This window comes from Uloborus diversus, chromosome 3 (assembly GCF_026930045.1).
Source record: "Uloborus diversus isolate 005 chromosome 3, Udiv.v.3.1, whole genome shotgun sequence".
Lineage (NCBI taxonomy): Eukaryota > Metazoa > Arthropoda > Arachnida > Araneae > Uloboridae > Uloborus > Uloborus diversus.
In genome coordinates, this window is record NC_072733.1 from 390,481 (window position 1) to 408,750 (window position 18,270).

At 32.9% G+C, this 18,270-nt stretch overlaps 1 protein-coding gene across 1 annotated transcript in view; it reads right to left on the reverse strand.

The window, feature by feature from the left end:
- Window positions 1–8,060: 8,060 nt before the first annotated feature.
- LOC129218177 (teneurin-m-like) overlaps window positions 8,061–18,270 on the reverse strand; it is a 116,889-nt gene continuing 106,679 nt past the window's right edge. The window contains exons 12-13 of the mRNA XM_054852395.1: window positions 14,897–16,496; window positions 8,061–9,003 (exon numbers count right to left, since the gene is read on the reverse strand). Coding sequence (XP_054708370.1) covers window positions 8,141–9,003; window positions 14,897–16,496 — 2,463 coding nt within the window. The 3' untranslated portion in view covers window positions 8,061–8,140. The remainder of the gene's footprint in view (window positions 9,004–14,896; window positions 16,497–18,270) is intronic.

Here is an 18,270-nt window from a genome sequence, read left to right on the forward strand (position 1 = left end):
GATAATAGCATCAATGTAACAAAAAAACTTTTGTAGGAATCATTTTTAAATTTAATCAAAAGCCGTTAGAATTGCGCTACTTTTTGAGGAGAAAATCAAACAATAAAACTTATTCTATTTCTAAAAAGGAACACATTATTACAATGCACTGATATTATTCTTAGTATTATTATAATCATTCTTATTTTACAAAGCAAGAATAAATATATTGGATTTACAATGATTCAAATGCTACTTATTTTGCACAAAAACGAAGCCCTAAATGAAGTTCTGGAACAAATACCATAGAATAAATTTGCTATCACTTAGATAAGAGCAGAATTAAGGCAAGCTAAAGAAACGATAAACAAAAAACCGAGAAAGTTAACAAAGTTTCAAATACATGGAAAATAAAAAACATAAAAGTTGTGAAGACACGCTTCCAAAGTAGTTGAAGAGTCTGATGAACTAAATAATTATGAGAAATGATTTCGAATGTTTTAATAAAAATTAAATTTATTGATGTTCACATATCTTTATTTAAATGGAAAATGAGGTTGTGTTTGTAACAAGTACTTATTTTAGTACGGACGTGTTTTTTGATAACAATTAAGAACAACTAGCAATTTAAAAAAATAATTTCCACAGTATCTGATTTTACAAATTTAAGGTAATTTTTTTTGTTGTGTGAATATATATTGGTAAAAGAACAAAATACTGAAAATAAAGTTTTCTTTTCTAACTAAAATTGCGTTTTAAAATGCAATCATGTCTTCCGATGCTTCCTTTTATATTCGAATGCTTTTTCTGTACGACGAAGCCGACGTTGGCAACTTTAATGCTTCAATAATATTCGATCTGTAGTTCTCACAATTTGCAACATTTTAAAGTTCAAACTTCATGCGTGGCAAAACATTAAGTTTAGCATTTTACGAGATTAATTTTTAGTAAAAACTTCTTTGAAAATAAGCTGTAGAAAACTGGTTTCTATAAAACAAGTACATAACGTTAATCTCGCATCTTTTAAAACAATTTCAACAGAACAATTTCTTACTTCACGCATAGAAAACTAAACATAAACCACACAAGAAATAAATTCAATAACTGTCAGCGAGAAAGTACGAGTTAACAATAGTACATAGTTATTATGAATGCGTGAGTGTCATTTTTTCACAATTTGTCGTTTAAAATACAATTAAGGATGAGGTAATATAAATTGTTTAAAAAGACAAGAAAAAAACAACCTGTGGTTAAAATTCAATTATTATCATTTTTTCCCTGTAAACAGCTGTATGTTTCTTTGAAAAGTGTACCTGACAGAAATTAAAACTAGTTTTCACCAACTGTTATAGGTATTTCAGTATATTTATGAAATATATTTCATAATTTATATATGAGGGAGAATCAAATGAAAGTTAACCAATGCAAACATATAAAAAGCAGATAACTTTTTTAAAAATATTTCTCCACGAGCATTTAGCCATTTGTTCTACTGACCAACTCCTTCTCCTTTTTGAAAAAAAAAAAAAAAAAAAATTGGGGTTAATGCTCCAAGATTTCTGTAGCTGACTCCGTCACGTCTCCGTTCGACACGAATCTGGATCCTTTGATTTTTTTTTCTTTTTGGTCAACTACCCGAAAATATAGAAGTCACAACACGAGACGTCAGAGCCGTATAGCGTCTAATTACCCCATGAAAACTCCATTAACTACTAGACATATTCTGGGAAACTGGGGTTCTATAAAATATTCTTGCAACCGATAAAGCTTCTTCTTAAGAAATATCGTGACGTTACTTAAAAAAGAAGCTATACTGGTTACTAGAAATTTTTTGTTTGATTCCCGTGTCCTAGAGATTTTCTAGTAGGTTTCTTCTAAAGGTTTTTTACGTTGTATTTAAATTCTGATGGGATGGAGAAAATGGTTCCAAAAAGGACCTGAAAGCTGCTAAGACGATCTAAGATCGGGTGAAAGTTACCGTGCACGAACCCTCCTGCACTAGTTGAAAAACTTATTGAACACCACAGAACACTGACCTGTTCCCCCAGTGGTTATCAATTTTTTAGATATTTGGGTTAAAAAAAAAACTCAAAGTATCAAGATTCGTTTTGGACGATGACGATTAGGAGAAATTTTAAAGCAGCAACCGGAGAAAATTGACGAGAATAGAATCAGGACACTCGTTAGTCAGTTAGAGAGTAGTCTACAGATTTCCAAAAACAACTTTAAAAAAGTAATCCTTTTATTATTCATATTAGAGATGAGTCCAAAAACGAACGGATCAAAAAGAACGAATCTTCAAAGTGAACGGATCCGTTCGTTCACGTAAAAAAAGAAGGATCGTTCTTTTGAACGGTGAACAGTTTGGAAAATTGTATTTGATGCACTTGTGATAAAATTTCATTTTTTTCCAATTACATCCATTTTCAAATATTTAACCTTCAATCAATCTTAAATTTCCTTTTTCTCAGTTCAGTACAATATATTCATTTCGAAACTATTTGATTTCTGCTTTATTCATCATTTTTCTTTAACCATTGCAGTTTATTTACAATTTCCAATGTATCAATTAGTAATGTTTTGTGTAACTTGATTGGGCTAATAACAAAATGTTTGGACTTTACACTTTCTATCCCACGCACCTTCTATAATCCTTATCACGCTTTCTGCAGCCAAAATTATTTCTAAAAATACCTTTTATCACTTTTCTGGAGATCCTTTTGTCTTCTATAAGATCCTTATCAACTACGATCTACCTATATATATATATATATATATATATATATATATACGGGGTGTTCCGTTTTAACCTGCAAGACCTTTATTTTCGCAACCGCTAGTCCTAGATGTATACTTTTAATTGCAAAAATGTTCAAAATCAGATGCTGAGTTAAGATATTGAAGTTTTGAAGTTGAAGAAAAATAAGTCAAAAACACAAAATTTAACTTTTTATACGGGCCCCAGGTCCCCTAACCTATATTTAGGGAAATAATCTCCATTGAAAAATAATTCCAACACAAAAAGTTTGAAATTACTGCAACCAGGGCCGCGCCTTCCCTATGTGCAAGGTCGTGCGGAGCACGACGCCGCCAGAGTCAAAAAGGCGCCGAACTCTACTAATCGAATATGCTCCAAATGAGTGGAAAAAATCTCCAACCAAAAAAATGAAAAAAATTGAACTTTTCATTACATCTAATAGTGATGGTGAAATTATACTGCTCATTAAAACAAGCAATCCTCCTCGCTGCCTCTCTAAGAGGGAAAATATTGCCTTGTTGTGTCCAAACATGCTACTCAAAAGAGCAATCTTTTACACTGAAAACAAATGATGCTAATTTATGCATACTTGAGCATTTTTCTTCATTTGTGGAGTCGTGAATGCTATTTCGGTATATCTATAATTTCACAAGGTTGAGCATACGAAGCGCAAAAAATTTGCTATTCCCCATTTTGGTTCTTGCAGTGAATATGTTGTATTGTAATTTATGAACCTCCGGAATGCTGAGTTGAATGTTTTTCAAAAATATTCTTTATTATTGAAGAGAAAGAAAACGCTTCTTAGGAAAACAAAGTGATTTTAAGAAGAAAAAAATAATGATGTTCGGGAAAAACTTAAGTTTCTTTCAAAAAGAAATCTTTGAATTAAAAATTTTCAGTAGTTATAGCTAATTGTTCAGCTACTCCGACCTCTGTCCTATTTCTTTTCTTTTTTCTTCAATATTCTTTCTAGTTCGTCTGAAAGTAAGATTGTCTTCAAAATGCTACTCCTCCATTTCTCTCCCTCTCCCGCCGCCAAAAGCATTACGGAGCATCTCAAATTTCGTTTCCAATTCTGCAATTTCGCATAAGTTCCAGGGAAAGTCCTCGAATACCAAACAACATCGTTTGAAACTGCGTTCGAAAATCACCTAAAATTGCGTTTTTGGAGCTCCAATTTCGAAAGATTTCCGGCTCTAATGTTCCCAAATATGGTCTTACAACCGCGTTTTTAAGACTTATCAATTTCAGAAAACATTCGGGCAAGGGCCTCCGAACCGCCTTCCTTTAATATCATTAAAATTTAGGTTTTTAAAACATGACTTACGTAAAATTTAAATGAAATAGCCTCTGAACTCCTGATGTCACAGAATATTGCTTGAGTTTTTTGGACTTTAATTTTGAAATATTTTCCAGGGGGAGCTCCAAAATCTCCTTCCCGTAAAAATCTTCAACGTTGTCTACAGTTGCGTTTTTGGATGTTCAATTTCAAAAAAAAAAAATTGGTGGGGAGAGAAGGAATTGATTTCCGTCTCTTTTACAAAAAAAAAAAAAAAAATCGGGTAGAATCCCAGAGTTCCATCTCTTATTCTAACGTCAATAAATTTGGCCTATAACCGCGTTTTAAGGCTGCAACTTCTACAAATTTTCGCGGAGCACTTTGTACCGTTTTTCCCCACAACACCACCAAAGACCGTCTAAAATTGCGTTTTTAATGCTACAAATTTCAAAAATTTTAAAGTAGAATATTTTTTTTTTCAACGTGCTCCTCTAAAGATCCCCTAAAAATCTCCTTTTTTATCCTTTTTGTGTTTTTAAACGTTGTTCCATTTTTAGCTAATTTTCCTCTAAAACTATTTTGTAGTTGCACCACTGCTCCTGTTATCAAGATTTGATATTCATAACTATTTTATTAATTATTTATCACTTAGAGATTAGATAGATACTCACAGTGGCATGAACTTTGGTATTTCAAACATTTTCCTTTTTCCAAAATGCATTATTAGCATAGCAGAGGAGCTGCTGAACTCTAAATAATTTCGAGACATGAAGTAAAAACGTGCACCATATTTCAAAATTAAATATTCACACATTATTTTTTTAATAAATTAAATGCCAAACGTATTTTTTTTCCATTATATATTTGTTTACAAAACCTCTTTCCAGGTGTTAACTATATTTTCCCCGAACGCCATAGCATAAAGGCGCTCAAAAAACATTTGCACGACGGCGCTGTTCAGGCTTGGCGCGGCCCTGAGTGCAACCAATATTCACTGAGAAATGAAACGCAGCTTTTTGTGACTTATACCACTTTACACTCTCCGTCAATAGCACCTTTGAGGAAAATATATCGGGTAATAGATGTTTAAAATTACATGCGAATATAGAGTGGTTTTTCAAATTGCTCGAGGTTTTGTAGTGTGTTTCTGCGTATCACGGTGTAACATTTTCATTTATTTTTAAATGGCAATGAGACATGTAAATACCTTGTTTTTCTAACATTGACGACACGTCATTCTTCTGAAAGGGCGATTAGTTCCAATCTTATCATATGTATGGTCCCTTGAAACTTTGAACTGGAATATCTCCTTGAGTTTTGATCGCATAAATGACAAGTTTTTTGTGTCAGTAATAGTTTTCGATGGAGATTACTTTTCTAAATAGTTAGGGGACCTAGGGCCCGTATAAAAAGTTACATTTTGTATTTTTTGACTCATTTTTATTTTTACTTCAAACTTTCAATGTCTTAACTCTGCATCTGATTCTGAACCTTTTTGCAATTGGAAGTATACATCTAGGACTAACGGTTGCGAAAAAAAGGTCTTGCAGGTTAAAACGGAACACCCTATATATATATATATATATATATATATATATATATATATATATATATATATATATATATATATATATTATTTTTTTGAGCTTACTCAACATCCCATATCCAGAGATTTTGAATCAGGATTATTACTGCCTAATTTTTTCCCATTCAAAAAAGTGTTGCGTTTTTTGCTTTTTTTACTGTTCTCATCGATACTGTGGAATAATTTGAAGCTCTCTAATATTTATGTGAGATTTTTTTTTTTTTAAATTAAGCTATCAGATACTCCAGCTGAGCTACCGGTATATTTGTAATTACTTTTTTCGCTCTACATGGTCTATTGGTAATGCTATATGAATAGGTATACAGTTCTGTAGCTGGAAAATAGTACTTTAAGGAACGCACCTTTTTCTTTTGGGTAGATGTCGTGGTTGAAAAAGGTTTATTTTGGGTTCTAAAAAGGTCAGTTTCGACAACTGAAGCCAGTTTTTATTTAAAAAGCAGTTTGCTTAAAAAAAAAAAAAAACTTTGTTTTGAAACTAGTTTACAGTAAATTGGCGGCTATAACAACGTTAGTTCTTCGCGACACGTTCCGAAACTTGTGAAACTGCAATTTGGGTATGCGGCTCCCACCCACTGACGAAGAAGCAGCTCACTTGTGCTTATCTGAAAATTCTACACCTAAACCTTAATTTAAAAAAATTCGATTCATTTTTCATATTCATATTTTTTGACTTATAGATAGTTTTAGTTATTTTTCCTTCAAAAAATATTACTCATCTAGTGAAACATTTCGAATGTACGTAAATATGTCGTGCAGAGAGATCACCTGAAACTTTTAAAAAGGAACGAAGTCGTTCAAATGAACAATTTGAATGAATGGATCAAAAGAATGAACGATACTCTGATGAACGGATCATTAAAAAGAACGACATTGCCCACCTCTTATTCATATTGATTCGTTTTCATTTGACTCGGCTTTTTAGCTTTCTCTCGAAATCCGTTAAGGAGTTTTTCGCTTTGTGAAAAGTGCTTAATAATATGTAAAATTCTGATAAGAAATTACCTAGAAAAAATAAATAATGTGTAACTTGAATGTATTTTTACTTGAATGGTCAAAAATAGAATCAATTTTAAAAGACCAACAACGAATCACATATAAATGCTCGTAAAGAACAAACTAGAACTTTTCTTTTACCGGTGTTGATTTTATTAGGAACACATTTATTTATTTTACTTGACTTAAATTTTGAAAAGCATATTCATGCTGTCATAGCTGAAAAAATACATTTGATATGAATAAGTAAAAAATAAATCAATTAAGGGTTTGATTTGGCTTTAGCAAATATTGAGTTAAAGAACCAAAAACGTTTCAACTGGTTAATGGAAGTGGTAATCTTGGTAAAAAAGGATGGGGAAGTTGTTTTTAGAGCTTGTATTTTCATATGCAAAATTTTCAGCACATGATATATACACTCAATATTCTATCTGTTTCATTTTTATACAAAGCAAGATTTATCTTTGTAATTATTTTCTGCAAGCTCAGTTTAACTGCTAAAGTGATCGCATTCTAAAAGCCGTAATGCATTTCAGATCATTTTCTACAAAAAGTTCAGCCTAGAAAAGTCATAATTCAAGCTCTTTTGCTGACTCTGTCAAATAAAAAACCTTAATGTGGCTTTTTATTTATAATACTCTTATTAGCACAGAACACCTCGTGTAGTACATTTTAATATACCTTCATTTCATCACCCATGAATGAGTTTTCATACACCTTTTATTATGATTTACCGTAGGAATTGTTTTCTATCAAATGTCAACACTACAGTGCTTGTAAATAATACCATCAGTATTCGTGTGTCAATAGAAAACTCGTTCAAACCCCTGTTTAACTTCCACATTGTGCTTTAGTGAAAGATTCCCAATGCCTTCAGCATTTTACAAATACTTTTCAAACATTATCAACGTTTGATATTATGCAAAATTTGGCAATCATAAATTAAATTCATAATGGATTGTCTTTCGAACAAATGATGATTAAAAACATGGATGATAGAAAAAATATGATTGTTTCTGTTTCCTTGCGCAATATTTGAGTTCACAGTTTTGATTTTTAAATAATTGTTTGTTCGTACATGTGATTGGGAATAGCGTAAGACATTAAATAATTTCGAAGTTTTTGATTTTTGTCACTAGTATTAATAAAACGATTCCCATAACTCGTATACCATCAACGTTGAATCAAGAACAAAGTAACACTAGCTTTCGTCAATCTCAATAAAAGAACCAAATGGTAGCCAATTTGCTTTCGAACATGATTGAAACACCTTTCACAGTAAACTTGGGTAAAAAAGATTCATTTCAGATGGAATGTTTTTTTTTTCGTTCTGAATTCCTTTCTTTTATTTTTGCACTTTAAAAAAAAACCGAAAAATATTGCACATGTTTTAGATAATGTATGCACGAAACTGACAGGACGATGCTCTGTAAAAGCTAATCTTAATGCTTTTAGGAGGACATCTCGATTTTTATTCAATCGAAGTCTTTGTATTACTTCTGAACTGAATTATCAGTTAAAGCGGTCACCTCTGCTTCTGAGTGGATCTATGAAATACAATGTTAGCTGGATCATCAGCGAGCTCTGGGTACAGTTCGACATCGTGATAGTAGTCTCCTTTATACCCCGGTACTGAGCTGGTGGTGAGGATATGTTCCTTTTCTTTTTCCGACCATTTCTGAGATCCCCTTTGGCTCGTCAGAATGATTTGCCGCTCTTGCGCCCATCTTTGGCCAACGGCATGCTTCTTTGCATGTCTTAGAAGCCTTTGTCTTTCTTTATACGGATTAGTTCCGTATCTAATATTGAGAATCGCATGTTCTGAATGAACGCGTACATCCACGTGATGTCCAGCCTTTTGATCTTCAGGTTTGGATTCATGAACTGTTGTATTGATTGCGGTTCCAAGTCTTTGTAATTGATTTAGATCATCAGCTACTCTCCAAGCACTGTCTTTAACAAAATAAAATACGTCTTGACCATGCATAACCAAGTGCAAGTCCAAGAGGAAGGAATTGTTAAATACAGATGTGAAAACATCTCTTTGAATGCCATCTGCTTCATTTGATGTCCGGACTAAAGCTCTTTCTCCTAAGCGGGAGACGGTGATGCCCGAACCGAATGGAACGCTCATGGTACTAATTTTTGGAAGGACAGTTTCGAACAATTGTTCTCGCTTTACTTTCGGTCGTGCTACGCTAGTTAATGATGCGAAACTTTCTAATTTTTGTCTAATTGCGCATGTAAATCCGGACACAAGCGGCACTGACGGCATGTCCAGGAACAATGGCATTGCTTCTTTGTCATGCGCTATTTGAAATAAGGAATCTGCAGCGAGATCTAAACTATCTATGTCGATGCCTTGACTCTTAATCCAAGCGGAAAGATCTGAAAGAAATAGAAGCGTTAATTAAAAACAAGCTCCAATAACAAACCTTTTTCGTTTTAAGTAAGAAGATAAAATGTTTCCGAATCATTTCAAACAATGGCAAATCCATAACAATTTAACAAGAACAGGTAAAATGAGATTTATTTTACACTGGTAGATACAAATCAGGGGCAGAAACCACCATAACTGCAGAAACTGATCTTTAAAAATCTGTTTTTATCATCATTATTGATTCCCTTAATGATAAAATCTATCCGTTATACGTTTCTAACCACTAGTATATGCCCATTATATTCGCTTGAAAGGAAAATTAATAAAATATACACTTTTTACTCATATTTACTTTATCGAGCATACAAAAGAACTTTCAACTGTCGCAATATTTAAAAGGAGTTTGGAAAAATGATAAATCAATTTCCAGTGAAAGGTTCATATTGATGGATTAGACTGATAGTGCCATACGTCTCGGAATCCGTTTCACACGAAATTTTTCACGAACCGAAACTGATGCCGAAGGCTTTTGAAGAACCTTAATTTCCCGAAGCTATGTAAGGATACCACTCTCATTGCAACCACGCGCATACTCTTGAAAACAATAATTATAATCTGAAATCATTATAAAAATGATTTAATTCGCTCTGACAGCAAGTCGCCCTCAAAACGTGCATTCTAAATTTCAAAAACTATTTTAAGACACTGCCAATAAAGTCGTATAAATCGTCGCTCAGAATGAATAGTATATGTTATTGCACCGTATTTTGCTAATATTTATTCTAAATTTTAATTATTTTGTAACCTCTCCTGTTTGTTAATGAATTTAAGTAAAAGAAAAAAATAAGAATTTTTAAGAACACTTGAATTTAGTGTACATATCGTCCTTACTTAATTTGTGCACGTAATTTTTAACAACCCTTCATCATTTACCATTAAAGGTGAATTAAGTCCAACCACGAAATCAACTTTCAAAAAACTGAGTTACGCTAGGTGAACCAATTTCTGACACCACACAGATATAAGTTTATTACAAAAGAATTTTCCAGAAAACAATTTTTCACTCACTAAAATAATCAACATATTTACTTGAATAAGAACGTGACAGTTGGAAAAAAAAATCATGATTTGTGTCAAACTTTGTAAAACTGATTTGTACGTGCTTATTCAGAGCACGTTTTTCACTGAACGAAAGGAGCATCTTAGTCTATTTACTCAAATTTCTTTATCTTGAAACTGCCAGAAGACAACTGCTAAAATCTTACATGTGTTAGTCTGTATTTTTATAAACCGCTACTCAGACAGAATAGAGTATTGGAAGATAATGAGAGCACATACGGTTTTTTAGTTAAGAAGAAAAATAAAATTTTGATAACATTTTCTGTTCACACCGTAAGGTAATCCATGCACAAGTTTTTAAAAAAAAAAGACAGCAACAGTTATTCAAACACATCGCTACAATTTTAAACAAAATATTGGAACATTAGTTAAAAAAGATATTTAGTGTTTAGAAATATTTCACTGTTGGTTGCTTGGTTGGATGGCAGTGGTCGTAGCCAGAAAAAATCTATTTTTGTGTTAATTTATTCATGCTCATGTATTTCTACTATTTCCAAAGTGAACTTTTAGTAGCAGCAGCATTGTTCTTAACGTATAAAACTGCCGGAGATGTGGCAGTTTTCATGCTTGAACGTGCGTGTAACGTCAGATGTTTCAGTACACTAAACTCTTGAATTATCTGCAGGCGAGTTAACCGCGGTTTGGATTATTCGCGGGTTTTCTCACATTTTTTTAAAAGGTAGAATAGACCAGCGCACGTTTACGAGGATTTTTTTCAATGAATTCTCTAAATTTTATGTTTGTAGGAAATTTTAAACATTAGAAATTTTTACGGAAAATTTAAACATTGTGGTTTTATAAAACTGTTAATGAAGTCAAAGTGTTGTATAATCAGTTGTTGCTCAGCTTCTGTTTTTAACCGTAAAAAAAGGTTTGTTGAGTCCAAGTCGGTTGCTTAAACTTGCCCCGATCACGGGACAATTTTATGCATCTAGTGGGGCACGTTTATGCATAATAAAAATGATACCATTGAGTAAGTGATATGGATATTTAACCAAATTTAAATGTTTAATTTCTGTTAAAACACTTTGAAAATAAGAAACTCACAAATAATTAAAGAACATTTTGTAGGTTAAACTAAAATCATACGGCTTATCACTAATTGAAAACAGAAACTATTTAGTCATTTTCTTCATCATTGTTAGATTTTACTAAAAAAAATAAAGCATTTCATTTCGCATACTTGTCATGAGACTGCGTTTCAACATTTAAAACATTGAATCCTGTCTTGTCCTTTTTTCGATTGGTTGTGTGCTTTCAAACAATGGATGCAAGCACAATTTTCTACTTCCTAAAAAGAAATGTTCCTTTTTAAAGAGTGTACTAGCTTTTTCTTTCTCACAGGTTTTTGTTTCATACTTTTTTCTTTGATATCTTCTATTTCTGCTTCAATACAAACTTATAAGAAAAATTACTTTAAAATTAAATTTTAAAGTAATTTCTCTTTTTTTTTTGTTCTGCCCATTTTGTTTTGTTTTTCTTTGTAGCTTCTAACTGCTCTTGTCTGAGGGCTTCTTTAATCGGAGTATCAGTTATGGAAAAAAAAAAGGATGCTCCCAATTCTTTCCTGGTTCCTAAGCTTTGGTCCTACTTTTCAAATGATCTCAGTTGGGGAAAATACTGGGAAAAATATTTGGATTATCGAAAAGCCGTTTCATTATTTTGACATCTGACGTGGTTCTGTGAGTGTTCTGAACGTAATGTCTTGCGATATTTAAAATTAAAAAAAAAAAAATGTATTACAGGCTGACTTGTGTATGAAGTTAAAGCTGAACATGCATGAAGACAACACTATATGATTGTAAGTTATACGATACGAATCTGTTACTTAATTACAAAACGAATTGTGATTTTCAAAACTAAATAATCTAAAAATACTAAAGGTTTTGAGACAGTACAGAGCGAAAAAAGCTTCGGTTTAGAAGTAAAACAGAGTAGTAAGACACAGTAAGAACGTGCGAAAATGTGTAAATGCGTAAACGTGCCCCGTCGACAAGTTTAGATTTATTTTTGGCGTGCAACAAAATTTAATAACTTTTCTATCCGTATCATTACAATTCTCAAAAAAAAAAAAGGATAAAATTCTGCTATTTTTTACATATTAATTTGTTTCTATCAAAGTATTATTTATTCACGATAAGATTGAAAGCGTTCAACACAAAATTTACTAAGCTCGGTAAAAAACAGATTTTTCTATCGCTTGCTAAACCGAAGCTTGACTGATGCTCAAAAACTTGTGAGAATATTTGCTAGGGAGCAGCATCAATCTGATATGACTGTTGGCTCTCCAGTTATAACTCGTTTTTAAAAAAGGGCACTGCGTAAACATACCCAATGCGCAAACGTGCCCCGGTCTATATCATAGTCATTAAATATTTTTTTTTAAACTAATGTTTGTGTTATTGTTCGTTTTAAGCTTTTATATGTATTTTTTACATTCAATGTTATCGTTTCTAGCTTAACTTAAATGTAGGTGTGAGAGTTGTTCATATTTTTTAGCTATTATATACACAAGTGTCGTTTTTTAACTATTATTCAGATTATCCGCAGTTTTCGCTTATCCGTGGTTACCGTTCTACTCTATTCCGCGGATAATCGGAGCTTACTGTATGTTTAATGCAAATGTTGCTCTTGTTGTTTTACATTGGTTGTTTCAGGACTTGGCTTTTACGTTTTGCTTAGTCGTTCGCGGAAGCAAAAGTCTAGTCTCGACTTTGCGACTAGAGTTTTAACACGTAAAAAGAAACTTTTACAGAAAAATGTAACTAACAAAATACTGCCTTTTGCGAATCCAATTACTAATTTTTTTTCGTGGCTACTCGTTTGAATCTTCTCTCCTTTTTTAGTGTAAAACTAGCAAGCTTCCAGTAAAGAAGAAGCTTAATAAATTGGACCAGCAGGGGGGGGGGAATTTTACTTGTTTGATATGATAAAAACTTTATAAATTTTGCGAGTTGGATTTGTGATCATACCATTTGTAAGAAAAACGCCTGTAACTTTCAAGAATAAGCCGTTTCAAAATTATTACAGGTGTGTAATTTAGAACGTGCTTAAATATTTGTAAAAATATGATGACACCCCTAATAACTAATGAACGTTCCGTTTCCACATGTAAACCGGAAATTTAATTTTTCATCTAAACATTCATTGAGAAAAACGATTACATTTCTACCAATTACTTCATACATTAATTACTCTATAAGTAAATGAGTGCATTCTAAATTACTTTTATGTTTAATGACTTTAAGTTATTGATTACAAAAAAAAATTTGCATACTGCTTTTGAAGTTATGTTCAAAGTTAAACCGATATGTGGAATCAAAACTGTTCGTTGGAAAATAATGAAACTTCATGTCTCATAATTTCTAGAAGACATTACCAAAATTAAATATATGTATATCTTCCTTCTTCAGTTAGTCAAGAATCTCATAATTTGAAATAAAATACTATTCATTTTTTTATTATTAAACTGAAAATGTGCAGTATTATCAGTAAAGGTTTTGAAATAAAATCCAAGGTATCATAAAAAATACAATTCATGACAAAAAATAAATTAATATTTCTAAACATGCAAAAGACGTTCTGTCTGGTTTTGGTTCGTCGCTTTGTTTGCTAAAAAGAAAAACTCCACACACCCACTGCGTCGTAACCACAATAGTATAAAGTTATGAAAAAACAAAACAAAACAACATTACAACGCGGTTTTGAGTTTTTCCCCAACTTAACTGTAAAGTGGAGCCTTAGCTAAACTACCCAAAAACTGGTGAGGAAGATAAAATTTTTTAATATGGATTTAAAATTTGATAAAACAAAATAGGAATTTGATGCACTTTTTAGCCTGAGGACGAACCCGTAAATACAGGTAGTTATCAAAATAATGGAAACACCTGTGAATAAAAGTGACATTTTCCAATGCACTTCGTAAGCAATAAAGAGTAAAACTAGGTGTCTGTTTTTTTTTATAAAGAGCAATGTATATATTCTGGTAGTATGTGGTGGCTTAATTGAAGTCTTGGATTTTTTTCAAGCGCTTAAAATGTCGGACCTCTCAAATTTTAAAAGAGACCAAATTGTTAGAGCGCGTCTAGCTGGAGCAAGTGTAACTGAAACATATCAACTTTTTTGGCGTTTCTAGATGCACAGTATCTAAAGTCATGACAGCATTCACATAGCGCGGTTAGACACACTCGGTTAAGCAAAATAGTGGGCGGAAAGAGAAGCTCAGTAAATTAGGTCGGCGGGTATTGAAGCGGATTGTAAGGTCCAGAAAGCGCACAACTGGGGCAGCAAAAGTGACCATAGAACTTAATCACCATCTGGATTCACCAGTGTGAGTGATTACAGGTAGAAGACACCTTTATAAACAGAACATTTACGGAAGAATAGCGATTCCCAAAACCTTTGCCACAGATGTTAATGCTAATCGTTGTCTATAGTGGTGCCACACTCAAAAATCCTGGTTGATTAATGAGTGGAAGAGAGTAATATGGTCTGACGAATCGTCTTTGACACTTTTCCCTACTACAGGACGAGTACACGTTTGGAGGATATCAGCAAAAGCGTATGATCGTGAAGTTGGAAGATCGTATCTCTCTTTCCAACTGTGAAGCATGGAGGAGGATCTGTCATGAGAACACACATATTGCCTTTGTACTAGAATTCTAAGCGAATACCAACGTTATTCATTTAACGTTGATCTGATTTCTTGGTAGTAGATGAGTACATATGTTCATAAAACGAAATAATGATTAAAAAAATGTACATTATAAAATAAAAAGTTACCTAATTTATTCTTCAACTTCTTGTCAATATTAATAGGATCGTTCTTGTTAAAGCGGTATAGATGAAGATGCTGAGGGCTTGTGACGTGGTGCAAAATTTCATCCCACCTCGGAGTCAACCATTGACCAGCCAAGGAGTCATAAATCATTTCCCCAAAATGTAGCATTCCAGTCAGAGGATCCAGTATGCCTCCTTGAAAGTCAATAGGTAAATAAAAATGTGGATTGGAGTCGAAAAGTACGTGTCCATAGGGTCCTCTGTGAACTTCTTTAACTACTTCCCCTTTCCTGTCAAAAACTAATAAAGGGCTTCCATTGTGATCGGTAGCAACATAGTATGTTTCTTTATTCACTACAAGGGACATGAGAAATCCTCTATCATCATAAAGTAATGAAGTGGTTTTGCCATCGTTGTTATTATATATGTGACTCACTTTATCTGGATTCGAAATATCTGCGTAAAAGAACTGAGTGATATTTCCAAAATTATCTTTACGAACTGATATCATGCCTCTAGTATTGTAATAGTATTCCACATCATATCTGCCATTCCGAGAAGCTTTAGTTAATTGGCCTTTCGTGTTATAAGCGAAACTTTCTTCTCCACGTTGGATAACAAATCCTCTGCCGTCGACTACGTATGGAGTGTCACCGAAGCTCACTATTCTATCACCAACGTCATGAAGTATATCGATGCGATTGCCCATGTATTGCATTGTAACTAAATTGCCATTTGGATCATAAATAAACTTCCAGTGGTCTCGGCCTACCATTTCTACTAGTTGGCCGTCCGCATCATAGGAAAAATTTTGCAAACGGATTTTCGATTTGCCTAAGTGAGTATTGTAAAGTCGGGATTGAGTTACGAAATTACGATTGTCATATTGTATATCCATCCGAAATATTTCTTTATCAACAATCACTAAAGACACTTGTCTTATTCGATGCAGGGCATCAAACTGGCGGCTAAATGAAGCCGTGCCATCAGACAGAACTGTTTCGTTTAAGCTTTTTTCAAACAATTTAAAGTCTCCAATTTGCTCTCTTCTACCTGTTTTGGCATTGTGATAATATTCAACCGTAGGCAATTGTAAGCTTCCGATTCGAAACAGTATGCTTTTAATTCTAAAGAGTCTATCATATTGATAATGGATGATTGCATTTGTCAAGTGAAACTGGCTTAAAAAATGAAGCTTGCGAGTAGATAATAAAGCGCCTTCATATGTATATTCACTGCGAATGTCAGTTTCTAATGTACTTGATGACTCTGAAGACAGGAACCCTGATATGCTATAATTCTTTTCCACCTTTCCGCCTCCAAACACAATGCTGCTTAAGAGACTCTGGTTGTTGTATTTATACAGAACTCTCCCTTGATCGCCAGGGAAAATTTTCATAACAGGCTGCTTCAGATCATTGAAGTGGATGACAAATGGGCCACTGTTTCCAGGAGGGATGTAGAAAAACTTATAAAATCCTATAGAGATGAGTGTGAGGAATGAATGTCGAGTGCCCTTGGGAGTGGTTACAAATTTAAGTCCTCCGTTGGTGTCGTAATGAGACGTAAACCGCCGGCTGCTGGGTAACACAACTTTGCTTGGCTAGAAAGAAAGGTTCATTTTTAGAAATGAATCCATAAAAAACATTTTAAGTCATATACAGTAAAACTTCAATAAGTCGAAGTTGCAAGAAAGCGAAAAAATTCGAGCTATCGAAAATTCGACTTATTGAAAACAAAAACAAAACTACAGAATAAAATAAAATGTAGTAGTACATATAACTAAAACTCATTAAATATATAATTAACTGATGAAACTGATTGAATAATTCATCACGACAATAATAAATACACTTGACTCAATTAACGTAAAGTATAATTACTATATTAATTCAAGAGATAGTATTTTTAAAACAAATGAAATGTTCATGCTGAAATATAACAGTTTTTGCTTTCCAGAAAGAAAAAAAAAGGAGAAGATATTTTATCTAAAATATCTATAATCAAACATTGCTACTGAGCAGAAATTTCTCTTTCATGAAATAGTCCTCGGATACTTTTAATGTATCAAACGAGAAGTCGAGCTCATTCCGACGTGATTCTCTGAAAACGCTCAATACATCTGATGCTCTTCTTTACCATTTCGGGGCAGAAAACGACTTCGACATATGGAGTTACGTTAGCAAGGAAAACCTAACGCTAGTCATAAAATAAAATTCGGCTTATCGAATATTTCGACTCAACCAAATTCTGAAATAACATTAATTCCCAATTTAGTTATACGGGAATAAAGATTTACTTCTTCTTGTGGAAGTTTTCGGCTCATCGAAGTTAACTTATCGAAGTTTCACTGTACAACGTTATCAACTAGGGCTGGGAGATATCAGAATTTTAATACTGCGATATATCGCTCTCCTTATATCGGTATTTTCGATATATCGATATGTTTAGGTCGTTAAATTCACCATTTTATGGGGGGGGGGGGTGAAAAGCTTATATGTGCAATGCCTAGTGTCTGCAACAGAGAAAAGCCATCGGCAATCTTGCTGAATAAATATTTCAGAAATTCCATGCTATTAAAATCTGTTCGTGTCCGTCTGTCTGCCCATCTGAAGATAGATCTTCTTGAGAATCGCTGCGAGTCGAGAGTCGAACGAGATGCCGATCAATTCGAAATTTTTCAAGGAAAACAATAGGACTAATCCCGTAATTGTACGACTTCAATTAGCGAAGATATTAATTAAAACGTAAATTAACATTACGCTATTCAGGAATTTTTATTTATTTCCGGTTGCCTTTTTGCATATGGGTGAACAAATAATAAAATTCAAATACTTGTTTTAAAATGGATTTTTTTGGCTGCTGTCCAAATCTTAAAACAACATTTCCATCCAGAATTTTATTTTAAATTAGTTTTCTTTCTCTTTTATTCTGATATATAAATCCTAAAACTACTCTTTAAAACATATTTTTCGTTTAGAAATTTATTGTAAAAAAATTCGCTTCGTTTCACTTTTATTCTAAGCAATGATTTTTATTTCTTTCTGTTGACATTTTACATTTCTGTTAATAAATAACATTTAAACAATTGTTTCAGTGAGACTGACGTCATCAAAACAACCAACCGGGTTAATCGGTTGCTTTATTCGGACATAACCTTTATTTTTCGTTTGCCTTCTTATTTTTTTTTTATTTTTTACTGCCAACGTTCTTAACTCTTTTTAGCACATGAAAGTTATTTCTTTAGTTATGTTTGTTTATTGTAATAATAATGTAAGCTTATCATTACCAGCCTCATGTTTCGGTAAATTTAAGATGTGCATTTAATTATGTTTATTTTGTTTTACTTTTCCCTTCACACATGGGTGAGTTTTCGA